This window comes from Oncorhynchus tshawytscha, linkage group LG03 (genome assembly GCF_018296145.1).
Source record: "Oncorhynchus tshawytscha isolate Ot180627B linkage group LG03, Otsh_v2.0, whole genome shotgun sequence".
Classification (NCBI taxonomy): Eukaryota; Metazoa; Chordata; class Actinopteri; order Salmoniformes; family Salmonidae; genus Oncorhynchus; species Oncorhynchus tshawytscha.
The window spans coordinates 3,670,212-3,684,366 of NC_056431.1; the positions used below are offsets into that span (position 1 = coordinate 3,670,212).

The 14,155-nt window shown below is 53.4% G+C and overlaps 1 protein-coding gene across 1 annotated transcript in view; it reads left to right on the plus strand.

Annotated features, from left to right (window-relative positions):
* Window positions 1–14,155, plus strand: part of LOC112235540 (nuclear pore membrane glycoprotein 210-like) — a 40,199-nt gene that overhangs the window by 853 nt on the left and 25,191 nt on the right. The window contains exons 2-6 of the mRNA XM_042307647.1: window positions 221–366; window positions 2,671–2,882; window positions 8,730–8,921; window positions 13,574–13,766; window positions 14,039–14,109. Coding sequence (XP_042163581.1) covers window positions 13,718–13,766; window positions 14,039–14,109 — 120 coding nt within the window. The 5' untranslated portion in view covers window positions 221–366; window positions 2,671–2,882; window positions 8,730–8,921; window positions 13,574–13,717. The remainder of the gene's footprint in view (window positions 1–220; window positions 367–2,670; window positions 2,883–8,729; window positions 8,922–13,573; window positions 13,767–14,038; window positions 14,110–14,155) is intronic.

Below are 14,155 nucleotides of genomic sequence, written 5' to 3' on the forward strand. Positions count from 1 at the left end.
CTGAGAGAGACAGTCCGACTGAGAGAGACAGTCCGACTGAGAGAGACAGTCCGACTGAGAGAGACAGTCCGACTGAGAGAGACAGTCCGACTGAGAGACGGTGTATAATGGAATAATCTCCACTCCTGCTACTAACTCTAAAATGCAGTTCACTAGTTTCCAATTCAAATACATGTTTGTGTGTGTGTGTGTGTGTGTGTGTGTGTGTGTGTGTGTGTAGGTTCTGTGGGTCCAGGCTCAGGGTTCTGTGGAGGACTCCAGCTGGAAGCAGTGGGACCAGGCCACACCCTCATCACTATCACCGTGGAAATGGAACACTACAACATCACTTCCATGGCAACGCTGGCCGCCCACAATCCCCTCAAGGTGCACACTGAGACTGGGAGGGTTTAATTGACTTATTTACCTCAGGTTGGAGGAGAGTGGTTTGTAATGATGCCATTGGAGGGTTGAGCACCACACTGCTCCCATCTGGATACACTCTGACACATGTACTTCTACTTCCTGATAGGCTTAGGCGGTATCCATTTTTCCATACCTTCATACCATCCCGGGGTTTACGGTATTACCGATGCGCGCCCGGGGGGGGGGGGTAGTACTGTATGGCCTTCCTTGCGCTTACAATGCACTACTGCCGGTTCATGTGTTGCGCTTACAATGCACCACTGCCAGTTCATGTGTTGCGCTTACAATGCACCACTGCCAGTTCATGTGTTGCGCTTACAATGCTACCTGTCTTATGTCAGTGCCACTGACACAGCATTTACCTTCTCTAGGCCTACTTGTTATTGACGTTAGGGTTTTTATGTTCTCGTCAACACAATGCAACACAGCAATCTCACCTCAGTGAGGCACATTCATTCTATTCTAATTATTCAGTTATATGGCTCACTTTCCCATCAACTACAACCATGCCTGTTGCTTGTAGCCTACCATTTAAGCCAGGTGGACACTGCACAACTTTCAAAATCCTAACATCGCTGAGCCTCTATTATTAAACGACTGTCTATCCAGTTGGATAAACACTCCAAACAGCCTCTCCGAAGGCTCGGTGGTGTCCGCATGGTCCTAAAGCACACCAGGCCTCATTTTGTATCACATTCCAATGATAATACTGGCGTTGACAAAAATTATTTTTTTTCCCCAGTGAAAGTTGCGCACCTGCCCCACATATATAATTATCTGTAAGGTCCCTCAGTCGAGTAGTGAATTTTAAACACAGATTCAACCACAAAGACCAGAGAAGTTTTCCAATGCCTTGCAAAGAAGCACACCGATTTGGTAAAAATAAAAAAGCAGACCCTGAATATCACTTAGCGCATTGGTGAAGCTGTTAATTAGGTTTTGGATGGTGTATCAATAAACCCAGTCTCTACAAAGATACAGGCGTCCTTCCTGACTCAGTTGCCGAAGATGAAGGAAACCGCTCAGGGATTTCACCATGAGGCCAATGGTGACTTTAAAACAGTTACAGAATTTAATGGCTGTGATAGGAGAAAACTGAGGATGGACCAACAACATTGTAGTTACTCCAACATACTAACCTAAATGACAGTGAGGAAGTCTGTACAGATTTTTTTAATTTTCCAAAACATGCATCCTGTTTGCAATAAGGCAGTAAAGTAAAACTGCAAAGAAATGTGGTAAAGGAATTAACTTTATGTCCTGAATACAATGCGTTATGTTTTGGGCAAATCCAACGCAACACATCACCACTCTTCATATGGCCTTCCTTGCATGGTGGTGGCTGCATCATGTTATGGGTATGCTTGTCATCGGCAAGGACTATGGAGTTTTTTTGATACAAATGAATGGAATAGAGCTAAGCACAGGCAAAATTGTAGAGGAACACCTGGTTCTGTCAGCTTTCCAACAGACCATGGGTGACAGTCAGCAAGACAATTACCTTAAACAAGGCCACTGGAGTTGCTTGAATGTTCCTGAGTGGCCTAGTTACAGTTTTGACTTAAATTGACTTGAAAATGGCTGTCTAGCAATGATCAACAACCAAGTTGGCAGAGCTTGAAGAATTTTTAAAATAATAATGTTGTATAATCCAGATGTGCAAAGCTCTTAGAGACTTACCCAGAAAGACTCACAGCTGCCAAAGGTCGTTTTAACATGTATTGATTCAGGAAGTTGAATACTTAAACTACTTACATACTGGGTAAGTGGGTTTTATTTTTCATATTTTTTGTTTTACAAATATTATAATTTTTCTTCCACCTTGACATTACAGAATGTTTTGTGTAGATCGTTGACAATTCAATAATTGTAATCCCACTTTGTAACACAAAATAATGTGGAAAAAATTCAAACGGTGTGAATAGTGAAAGCACTGTACATCTCTATTCATACAGTATACCAGGTTTCTCTCTGTCTGTCATCTCTATAAATGTACATCTCTATTCATACAGTATATCAGGTTTCTCTCTGCCTGTCATCTCTATAAATGTACATCTCTATTCATACAGTATACCAGGTTTCTCTGTGCCTGTCATCTCTATAAATGTACGTCTCTATTCATACAGTATATCAGGTTTCTCTCTGTCTATCATCTCTATAAATGTACATCTCTATTCATACAGTATACCAGGTTTCTCTCTGCCTGTCATCTCTATAAATATTACTCCTTGTCCCTCTGCTCATCCCTCTCTTCCCTCTCTCCAGGCCCTGGTTTCAGAGGTGGTCTTGTCTTTGGGTGCGTCTTGCCTCGTCGTCTTCGAGGGGGTCCACAGCCCTGGCCCCTGGTCCCTGCACGTTTCCATGGCGATGCCCAGGCTGAGGGAGAGGGGCTGGGCGTGGAGGCTCTCAGCCTATCAGAGCCCAGGAGAGCCCAGCAGCACACCTACAGGGTCACCTGCCACGCCCTGGGGGAACAGGTGGGGGGGGACAGGGGTGTGTGTTTCAGAGGGGGAGACAGGAGTGTGTGTTTTCAGTTGGAGGAAGGGAGGGAGGGACAGGTGTGTGTGTTTTCAGATGGAGGAAGGGAGGGAGGGACAGGTGTGTGTGTTTTCAGATGGATGGAGGGAGGGAGGGAGGGACAGGTGTGTGTGTTTCAGATGGAGGCAGGGACAGGTGTGTGTGTTTCAGATGGAGGGAGGGACAGGTGTATGTGTTTCAGATGGAGGGAGGGACAGGTGTGTGTGTTTCAGATGGAGGGAGGGACAGGGGTGTGTGTTTTCAGATGGAGGAAGGGAGGGAGGGACATGTGGGTGTTTTCAGATGGAGGGAGGGACAGGTGTGTGTGTGTTTTCAGATGGAGGGAGGGAGGGACAGGTGTCTGTTTTCAGATGGAGAGAGGGAGGGAGGGAGGGACAGGTGTGTGTGTGTTTTCAGATAGAGGAAGGGAGGGAGGGAGGGAGGTGTGTGTTTTCAGATGGAGGGAGCGACAGGAGTGTGTGTTTTCAGATGGAGGGAGGGAGGGAGGGACAGGAGTGTGTGTTTTCAGATGGAGGGAGGGAGGGAGGGACAGGTGTGTGTTTTCAGATGGAGGGAGGGAGGGACGGTGTGTGTGTGTTTTCAGATGGAGGGAGGGAGGGACAGGTGTGTGTGTTTTCAGATGGAGGGACAGGTGTGTGTTTTCAGATGGAGGGAGGGAGGGAGGGACGGTGTGTGTGTGTTTTCAGATGGAGGGAGGGAGGGACAGGTGTGTGTGTTTTCAGATGGAGGGACAGGTGTGTGTTTTCAGATGGAGGGAGGGAGGGAGGGACAGTTGTGTGTTTTCAGATGGAGGGAGGGAGGGACAGGTGTGTGTGTTCAGATGGAGGAAGGGAGGGAGGGACAGGTGTGTGTGTGTGTTCAGATTGAGAAAGGTAGGGAGGGAGGGACAGGTGTCTGTGTTTTCAGATGGAGGAAGGGAGGGAGGGAGGGACAGGTGTGTGTTTTCAGATGGAGGGAGGGAGGGAGGGACAGGTGTGTGTTTTCAGATGGAGGAAGGAAGGGAGGGAGGGACAGGTGTGTGTGTGTGTTCAGATGGAGGGAGGGAGAGAGGGACAGGTGTGTGTTTTCAGATGGAGGGAAGGACAGGTGTGTGTGTGTGTTCAGATGGAGGAAGGAAGGGAGGGAGGGACAGGTGTGTGTGTTTTCAGATGGATGGAGGGAGGGAGGGACAGTTGTGTGTTTTCAGATGGAGGAAGGGAGGGAGGGACAGTTGTGTGTTTTCAGATGGAGGAAGGGAGGGAGGGACAGCTGTGTGTTTTCAGATGGAGGGAGGGAGGGAGGGAGGGACAGGTGTGTGTGTGTTTTCAGATGGAGGAAGGGAGGGAGGGACAGGTGTGGGTTTTCAGATGGAGGGAGGGAGGGACAGGTGTATGTGTGTTTTCAGATGGAGGGAGGGAGGGACAGGTGTGTGTGTTTTCAGATGGAGGGAGGGAGGGAGGGACAGGTGTGTGTGTGTTTTCAGATGGAGGAAGGGAGGGAGGGACAGTTGTGTGTTTTCAGATGGAGGGAGGGAGGGAGGGACAGGTGTGTGTGTTTTCAGATGGAGGGAGGGACAGGTGTGTGTGTTTTCAGATGGATGGAGGGAGGGAGGGAGGGAGGGAGGGAGGGACAGGTGTGTGTGTTTCAGATGGAGGCAGGGACAGGTGTGTGTGTTTCAGATGGAGGGAGGGACAGGTGTATGTGTTTCAGATGGAGGGAGGGACAGGTGTGTGTGTTTCAGATGGAGGGAGGGACAGGTGTGTGTGTTTTCAGATGGAGGAAGGGACAGGTGTGTGTGTTTCAGATGGAGGGATGGACAGGTGTATGTGTTTCAGATGGAGGGAGGGACAGGTGTGTGTTTCAGATGGAGGGAGGGACAGGTGTGTGTGTTTCAGATGGAGGGATGGACAGGTGTATGTGTTTCAGATGGAGGGAGGGACAGGTGTATGTGTTTCAGATGGAGGGAGGGACAGGTGTGTGTTTCAGATGGAGGGAGGGACAGGTGTGTGTGTTTTCAGATGGAGGAAGGGACAGGTGTGTGTGTTTCAGATGGAGGGATGGACAGGTGTGTGTGTTTCAGATGGAGGGAGGGACAGGTGTGTGTGTTTCAGATGGAGGGAGGGACAGGGGTGTGTGTTTCAGAGGGGGAGACAGAAGTGTGTGTTTTCAGATGGAGGAAGGGAGGGAGGGACATGTGGGTGTTTTCAGATGGAGGGAGGGACAGGTGTGTGTGTGTTTTCAGATGGAGAGAGGGAGGGAGGGAGGGACAGGTGTGTGTGTTTCAGATGGAGGGAGGGACAGGTGTGTGTGTTTTCAGATGGAGGGAGGGAGGGAGGGACAGGTGTGTGTGTTTTCGGAGGGAGGGAGGGAGGGAGGGAGGGACAGGTGTGTGTGTGTTTTCAGATGGAGGAAGGGAGGGAGGGACAGTTGTGTGTTTTCAGATGGAGGGAGGGAGGGACAGGTGTGTTTTCAGATGGAGGGAGGGAGGGACAGGTGTGTGTGTTCAGATGGAGGAAGGGAGGGAGGGACAGGTGTGTGTGTGTGTTCAGATTGAGAAAGGTAGGGAGGGAGGGACAGGTGTCTGTGTTTTCAGATGGAGGAAGGGAGGGAGGGAGGGACAGGTGTGTGTTTTCAGATGGAGGGAGGGAGGGACAGGTGTGTGTGTTTTCAGATGGAGGGACAGGTGTGTGTGTGTTTTCAGATGGAGGGAAGGAGGGACAGTTGTGTGTTTTCAGATGGAGGGAGGGAGGGACAGTTGTGTGTTTTCAGATGGAGGGAGGGACAGGGGTGTGTGTTTCAGAGGGGGAGACAGAAGTGTGTGTTTTCAGATGGAGGAAGGGAGGGAGGGACATGTGGGTGTTTTCAGATGGAGGGAGGGACAGGTGTGTGTGTGTTTTCAGATGGAGGGAGGGAGGGACAGGTGTCTGTTTTCAGATGGAGAGAGGGAGGGAGGGAGGGACAGGTGTCTGTTTTCAGATGGAGAGAGGGAGGGAGGGAGGGACAGGTGTGTGTTTTCAGATGGAGAGAGGGAGGGAGGGAGGGACAGGTGTGTGTGTGTTTTCAGATAGAGGAAGGGAGGGAGGGAGGGAGGTGTGTGTTTTCAGATGGAGGGAGCGACAGGAGTGTGTGTTTTCAGATGGAGGGAGCGACAGGAGTGTGTGTTTTCAGATGGAGGGAGGGAGGGAGGGACAGGAGTGTGTGTTTTCAGATGGAGGGAGGGAGGGAGGGACAGGTGTCTGTTTTCAGATGGAGGGAGGGAGGGACAGGTGTGTGTGTGTTTTCAGATGGAGGGAGGGAGGGAGGGACAGGTGTGTGTGTTTTCAGATGGAGGGACAGGTGTGTGTGTGTTTTCAGATGGAGGAAGGGAGGGAGGGACAGTTGTGTGTTTTCAGATGGAGAGAGGGAGGGAGGGACAGTTGTGTGTTTTCAGATGGAGGGAGGGAGGGACAGGTGTGTGTGTTCAGATGGAGGAAGGGAGGGAGGGACAGGTGTGTGTGTGTGTGTTCAGATTGAGAAAGGTAGGGAGGGAGGGACAGGTGTCTGTGTTTTCAGATGGAGGAAGGGAGGGAGAGAGGGACAGGTGTGTGTTTTCAGATGGAGGGAGGGAGGGACAGGTGTGTGTTTTCAGATGGAGGAAGGAAGGGAGGGAGGGAGGGACAGGTGTATGTGTGTGTTCAGATGGAGGGAGGGAGAGAGGGACAGGTGTGTGTTTTCAGATGGAGGGAAGGACAGGTGTGTGTGTGTGTTCAGATGGAGGAAGGAAGGGAGGGAGGGACAGGTGTGTGTGTTTTTCGGAGGGAGGGAGGGAGGGAGGGACAGGTGTATGTGTGTGTTCAGATGGAGGGAGGGACTGGTGTGTGTGTGTGTTCAGATGGAGGAAGGAAGGGAGGGAGGGACAGGTGTGTGTGTTTTCAGATGGATGGAGGGAGGGAGGGACAGTTGTGTGTTTTCAGATGGAGGAAGGGAGGGAGGGACAGCTGTGTGTTTTCAGATGGAGGGAGGGAGGGAGGGACAGGTGTGTGTGTGTTTTCAGATGGAGGAAGGGAGGGAGGGACAGGTGTGGGTTTTCAGATGGAGGGAGGGAGGGACAGGTGTATGTGTGTTTTCAGATGGAGGGAGGGAGGGAGGGACAGGTGTGGGTTTTCAGATGGAGGGAGGGAGGGACAGGTGTGTGTGTTTTCAGATGGAGGGAGGGAGGGAGGGACAGGTGTGTGTGTGTTTTCAGATGGAGGAAGGGAGGGAGGGACAGTTGTGTGTTTTCAGATGGAGGGAGGGAGGGACAGGTGTGTGTGTTTTCAGATGGAGGGAGGGACAGGTGTGTGTGTTTTCAGATGGAGGGAGGGACAGGTGTATGTGTTTCAGATGGAGGGAGGGACAGGTGTGTGTGTTTCAGATGGAGGGAGGGACAGGTGTGTGTGTTTTCAGATGGAGGAAGGGACAGGTGTGTGTGTTTCAGATGGAGGGATGGACAGGTGTATGTGTTTCAGATGGAGGGAGGGACAGGTGTATGTGTTTCAGATGGAGGGAGGGACAGGTGTGTGTGTTTCAGATGGAGGGAGGGACAGGTGTGTGTGTTTTCAGATGGAGGGAGGGACAGGTGTGTGTGTTTCAGATGGAGGGATGGACAGGTGTGTGTGTTTCAGATGGAGGGAGGGACAGGTGTGTGTGTTTCAGATGGAGGGAGGGACAGGGGTGTGTGTTTCAGAGGGGGAGACAGAAGTGTGTGTTTTCAGATGGAGGAAGGGAGGGAGGGACATGTGGGTGTTTTCAGATGGAGGGAGGGAGGGACAGGGGTGTGTGTTTTCAGATGAAGGGAGGGAGGGACAGTGTGTGTGTGTGTGTGTGTGTTTCAGATGAAGGGAGGGAGGGACAGGGGTGTGTGTTTCAGATGAAGGGAGGGACAGTGTGTGTGTGTTTCAGATGAAGGGAGGGAGGGACAGGGGTGTGTGTTTCAGATGAAGGGAGGGGGACAGTGTGTGTGTGTTTCAGATGAAGGGAGGGAGGGACAGTGTGTGTGTGTGTTTCAGATGAAGGGAGAGAGGGACAGGGGTGTGTGTTTCAGATGAAGGAGGGAGGGACAGTGTGTGTGTGTTTCAGATGAAGGGAGGGGGGACAGGGGTGTGTGTTTTCAGTGGGGGGACAGGAGTGTGTGTTTTCAGAGGGGGAACAGGGGTGTGTGTTTCAGATGAAGGGAGGGACAGGGGTGTGTGTTTTCAGATGGAGGGAGGGAGGGACAGGGGTGTGTGTTTCAGATGAAGGGAGGGGGGACAGGGGTGTGTGTTTCAGATGGAGGAAGGGAGGAGGGACAGGGGTGTGTGTTTCAGATGAAGGGAGGGAGGGACAGGGGTGTGTGTTTTCAGATGGAGGGAGGGAGGGAGGGACAGGAGTGTGTGTTTCAGATGAAGGGAGGGAGGGACAGGGGTGTGTGTTTCAGATGGAGGAAGGGAGGGAGGGACAGGGGTGTGTGTTTCAGATGAAGGGAGGGAGGGACAGGGGTGTGTGTTTTCAGATGGAGGGAGGGAGGGAGGGACAGGGGTGTGTTTTTCAGATGAAGGGAGGGAGGGACAGGGGTGTGTGTTTCAGATGGAGGAAGGGAGGGAGGAACAGGGTGTGTTTTAGTGTGATGTCTTTAGCTAATTGACAATACATGGACTTTATAGAGTTTATTGACTGACAGTAAAACATTCTTATTGAAGCTGACACCAATTTCTCAGATACAAATACAAGACAATATTCCATTTAAATCTATACTCTTATGAAGTATTTGCCTCTCTGAATCAACTGTGTGTGTCTTTGTGTGTGTGTAGTGGCTGGTGTTCAGCAGTGGGAACTCCCCAGGTCCTCTGAACCAGGATCCCTCAGTAGAACGGAGCAGAGTGAGAGTAGACTGCAGCGCCCCGGGTTCTCTCTCTCTCTCCCTCCTCCCCTCCTTTCCTCTCTCCATCCCTCCATCCTCCCTGTCCCACCCGTGCCCTGAGCCCCACTATTCTGCCAGTCTGGTGAGTGTTTCTCTATCGCTCATTGTCTCTTTACCTCCCCTTTCCCCACCTCTGTCTCCCTCTGTCTCTCTCTCTCTGTCTCTCTCTATCTCCCTCTGTCTCTCTCTCTCTGTCTCTCTCTGTCTCTCTCTATCTCTCTCTGTCTCTCTCTCTCTGTCTCTCTCGGTCTCTCTCTGTCTCTCTCTCGGTCTCGCTCTGTCTCTCTCTATCTCTGTCTCTCTCTTTCGGTCTCTTTCAGTCTCTTTCAGTCTCTCTCGGTCTCTCTCTGTCTCTCTCGGTCTCTCTCTGTCTCTCTCGGTGTCTCTCTGTCTCTCTCTGTCTCTCTCTGTCTCTCTCTATCTCTGTCTCTCTCGGTCTCTCTCGGTCTCTCTCTCTCTCTCGGTCTCTCTCTGTCTCTCTCGGTCTCTCTCTATCTCTGTCTCTCTCGACCTCTCTCGGTCTCTCTCTATCTCTGTCTCTCTCGGTCTCTCACTTTTTCATATTTGCTTTTGTTTTTTTTCTTTCTCTGCCCTCATTAACCTCTCCTAGTTTATCTCTGTTTCCCTCTATCACACACAGACACATGCCTCGCTCCCTTCCTCCCTTCCTCTCTCCTCCCTCCTTCTCACTCCTATTACTTGTGCCTGAGAAAAGTGATGGTGGTCTCCATAGCAACTCCTGTATCTGTCTTCACAACAACGTTTGTGTGAAAGGGGGATTTTTCACCAAGGAAAAGGACATTGGAGCATACACACACACACACACAAACACACACACACACACACACACACACACACACACACACACACAGAAAACCTGTTGACTGCAATCAGGGCCTCTTTCACACAAATTGCCTGTGAAAATTGCAGATGAGAATGTGTGACTGATTTTATTTGAAATAGAACTAGAGTACGATATCCTTTCTGTTTATCTTTGTGGTTTAAGAGGCTGCTTGTAGAGGCAAAGCTAATTTTTGTTGAAACCTAAAAGAGACTGGCCGCCACTCAGGCTAGTAGCCATATTGCAGTAGTGTTCTCAGTGTACAGTGCCCTCTCTCCACTGAGCAAACGAATAAACACACTTCTACTGCAATGTCTCTACTTCCTGTTGGGATGGGAACGACCAATCAGTCAGCACATACACACACACAGCACACACATCACACTCACACACACAGCACACACACTCACACAGCACACACACACATACAGCACACACAGCACAAACACACACACAGCACTCAGTCCTCTCTTTGCTTATCTTAATGACCCAAACAGATAGCTCAAGTAGCTCAGACCAAAACACTCTTCTAGCATATGGTGTGTCTGCCCCTCTCCCACTCTCCGTCTGCCGCTCTCTCACCCTCCGCCTGCCTCTCTCCCACTCTCCGTCTGCCTCTCTCCCACTCTCCGTCTGCCTCTCTCCCACTCTCCGTCTGCCTCTCTCCCACTCTCCGTCTGCCTCTCTCCCACTCTCATTCTGCCTCTCTCCCACTCTCCGTCTGCCTCTCTCTCACCCTCCTTCTGCCTCTCTCCCACTCTCCGCCTGTCTCTCTCCTCACTCTCCGTCTGCCTCTCTCCCACTCTCCGCCTGCCTCTCTCCCACTCTCCCCTGCCTCTCTCCCACTCTCTCCCTGCCTCTCTCCCACTCTCTCCCTGCCTCTCTCCCACCCTCCCCTGCCTCTCTCCCACCCTCCGCCTGCCGCTCTCCCACTCTCCGCCTGCCTCTCTCCCACCCTCCGTCTGCCTCTCTCCCACTCTCCGCCTGCCTCTCTCCCACTCTCCGTCTGCCTCTCTCCCACTCTCCGTCTGCCTCTCTCCCACTCTCCGTCTGCCTCTCTCCCACTCTCCGTCTGCCTCTCTCCCACTCTCCGTCTGCCTCTCTCCCACTCTCCGTCTGCCTCTCTCCCACTCTCCGTCTGCCTCTCTCCCACTCTCCTTCTGCCTCTCTCCCACTCTCCGTCTGCCTCTCTCTCACCCTCCGCCTGCCTCTCTCCCACTCTCCGCCTGTCTCTCTCCCACTCTCCGTCTGCCTCTCTCCCACTCTCTCCCTGCCTCTCTCCCACCCTCCGCCTGCCGCTCTCCCACCCTCCGCCTGCCGCTCTCCCACTCTCCGCCTGCCTCTCTCCCACTCTCCGTCTGCCTCTCTCCCACTCTCCGTCTGCCTCTCTCCCACTCTCCGTCTGCCTCTCTCCCACTCTCCATCTGCCTGTCTCCCACTCTCCGTCTGCCTCTCTCCCACTCTCCGTCTGCCTCTCTCCCACTCTCCGTCTGCCTCTCTCCCACTCTCCTTCTGCCTCTCTCCCACTCTCCGTCTGCCTCTCTCTCACCCTCAGCCTGCCTCTCTCCCACTCTCCGTCTGCCTCTCTCTCACCTCCGCCTGCCTCTCTCCCACTCTGTGTCTGCCTCTCTCCCACCCTCCGTCTGCCTCTCTCCCACCCTCCGTCTGCCGCTCTCCCACCTCCGTCTGCCTCTCTCCCACTCTCCGTCTGCCTCTCTCCCACTCTCCGTCTGCCTCTCTCCCACTCTCCGTCTGCCTCTCTCCCACTCTCCGTCTGCCTCTCTCCCACTCTCTGTCTGCCTCTCTCCCACTCTCCGTCTGCCGCTCTCCCACTCTCCGTCTGCCTCTCTCCCACTCTCCGTCTGCCGCTCTCCCACTCTCCGTCTGCCGCTCTCCCACTCTCCGTCTGCCTCTCTCCCACTCTCCGTCTGCCTCTCTCCCACTCTCCGTCTGCCTCTCTCCCACTCTCTGTCTGCCTCTCTCCCACTCTCCGTCTGCCTCTCTCCCACTCTCCGTCTGCCTCTCTCCCACTCTCTGTCTGCCTCTCTCCCACTCTCTGTCTGCCTCTCTCCCACTCTCTGTCTGCCTCTCTCCCACTCTCCGTCTGCCTCTCTCCCACTCTCTGTCTGCCTCTCTCCCACTCTCTGTCTGCCTCTCTCCCACTCTCCGTCTGCCTCTCTCCCACTCTCCGTCTGCCTCTCTCCCACTCTCCTTCTGCCTCTCTCCCACTCTCCTTCTGCCTCTCTCCCACTCTCTGTCTGCCTCTCTACCACTCTCCGTCTGCCTCTCTCCCACTCTCCGTCTGCCTCTCTCCCACTCTCCGTCTGCCTCTCTCCCACTCTCCGTCTGCCTCTCTCCCACTCTCCGTCTGCCTCTCTCCCACTCTCCGTCTGCCTCTCTCCCACTCTCTGTCTGCCTCTCTCCCACTCTCTGTCTGCCTCTCTCCCACTCTCTGTCTGCCTCTCTCCCACTCTCTGTCTGCCTCTCTCCCACTCTCTGTCTGCCTCTCTCCCACTCTCTGTCTGCCTCTCTCCCACTCTCCGTCTGCCTCTCTCCCACTCTCCGTCTGCCTCTCTCCCACTCTCCGTCTGCCTCTCTCCCACTCTCCGTCTGCCTCTCTCCCACTCTCCGTCTGCCTCTCCCCACTCTCCGTCTGCCTCTCTCCCACTCTCCGTCTGCCTCTCTCCCACTCTCTTCTGCCTCTCTCCCACTCTCCGTCTGCCTCTCTCCCACTCTCCTCTGCCTCTCTCCCACTCTCCTTCTGCCTCTCTCCCACTCTCCTTCTGCCTCTCTCCCACTCTCCGTCTGCCTCTCTCCCACTCTCCGTCTGCCTCTCTCCCACTCTCCGTCTGCCTCTCTCCCACTCTCTGTCTGCCTCTCTCCCACTCTCTGTCTGCCTCTCTCCCACTCTCTGTCTGCCTCTCTCCCACTCTCTGTCTGCCTCTCTCCCACTCTCTGTCTGCCTCTCTCCCACTCTCTGTCTGCCTCTCTCCCACTCTCTGTCTGCCTCTCTCCCACTCTCCTTCTGCCTCTCTCCCACTCTCCTTCTGCCTCTCTCCCACTCTCCGTCTGCCTCTCTCCTCTCCGTCTGCCTCTCTCCCACTCTGCCTCTCTCCCACTCTCCGTCTGCCTCTCTCCCACTCTCCGTCTGCCTCTCTCCCACTCTCTGTCTGCCTCTCTCCCACTCTCCTTCTGCCTCTCTCCCACTCTCTTCTGCCTCTCTCCCACTCTCCGTCTGCCTCTCTCCCACTCTCCGTCTGCCTCTCTCCCACTCTCCGTCTGCCTCTCTCCCACTCTCTGTCTGCCTCTCTCCCACTCTCCGTCTGCCTCTCCCCACTCTCTGTCTGCCTCTCTCCCACTCTCTGTCTGCCTCTCTCCCACTCTCCGTCTGCCTCTCCCACTCTCTGTCTGCCTCTCTCCCACTCTCTGTCTGCCTCTCTCCCACTCTCCGTCTGCCTCTCTCCCACTCTCCGTCTGCCTCTCTCCCACTCTCTGTCTGCCTCTCTCCCACTCTCTGTCTGCCTCTCTCCCACTCTCTGTCTGCCTCTCTCCCACTCTCTGTTTGCCTCTCTCCCACTCTCTGTCTGCCTCTCTCCCACTCTCCGTCTGCCTCTCTCCTTATCTAACAACACTTTACCCATCACTCTGTTCATGTTTGCATTGTGTCTATGTTTACTTTTAGGACGTAAATGGAATTTGTTTGGGCCAGTCATATTATAGGAAACCTCGTCCCCATAACGTCATCCTGTCTCCTCTTATCTCCCTCCCTCCCCCTCTCCCTCTTTCTCCCTCCCTCCCTCCCTCCCTCCCTCCCTCCCTCCCTCCCTCCCTCCCTCCCTCCCCCTCCCTCCCTCCCTCCCTCCCTCCCTCCCTCCCTCCCTCTCTCTCTCCAGTTGTCTGTGTCCAGTAGCAGGGATGCTGTGCTGCAGTTAGCAGTGTTTGACCACCGGGGGGTGCAGTTTGACAACTTCAGCTCGTGCTCAGTGAACTGGCTGACCTCTAACTACTCCCTGCTGTCCCTGCCCTCACACACACACATGGGCCTGGCAGACACACACACACCCAGCGGCCACAGCAAACTGCACGGTCAGGGTTTTCATTACTCGTTCAGCCTAGTGGAGATCCAGGCACAATCGAGATTGTGTGTGTGTGTGGTGTTTAGTATGCTTTATGGTCGTTGATGATTCGTTAAAGGGATGCTCGTTACCACACAAGTACCAGTTATCGGGGATTGTGTTGAGGGGATTTCAATAGAATCAGAGAGGCCGTGTTGTCAGGCCCCTAACATTTTCAGAAGTGGATGCTGATAGGCGGTGTGTGTACATGCAGAGTTCTGATTGGTTGTCTCTGTGTTACAGGTCGTCAGGTGCTCCGCGCCCACGATCTAACAGGGACAGTCACCATCACTGTGGCCCTCACACCTGCACAGGTAATTGTGTGTGTGTGTGCGTGTGCGTGCGTGTGTGTGTGTGATT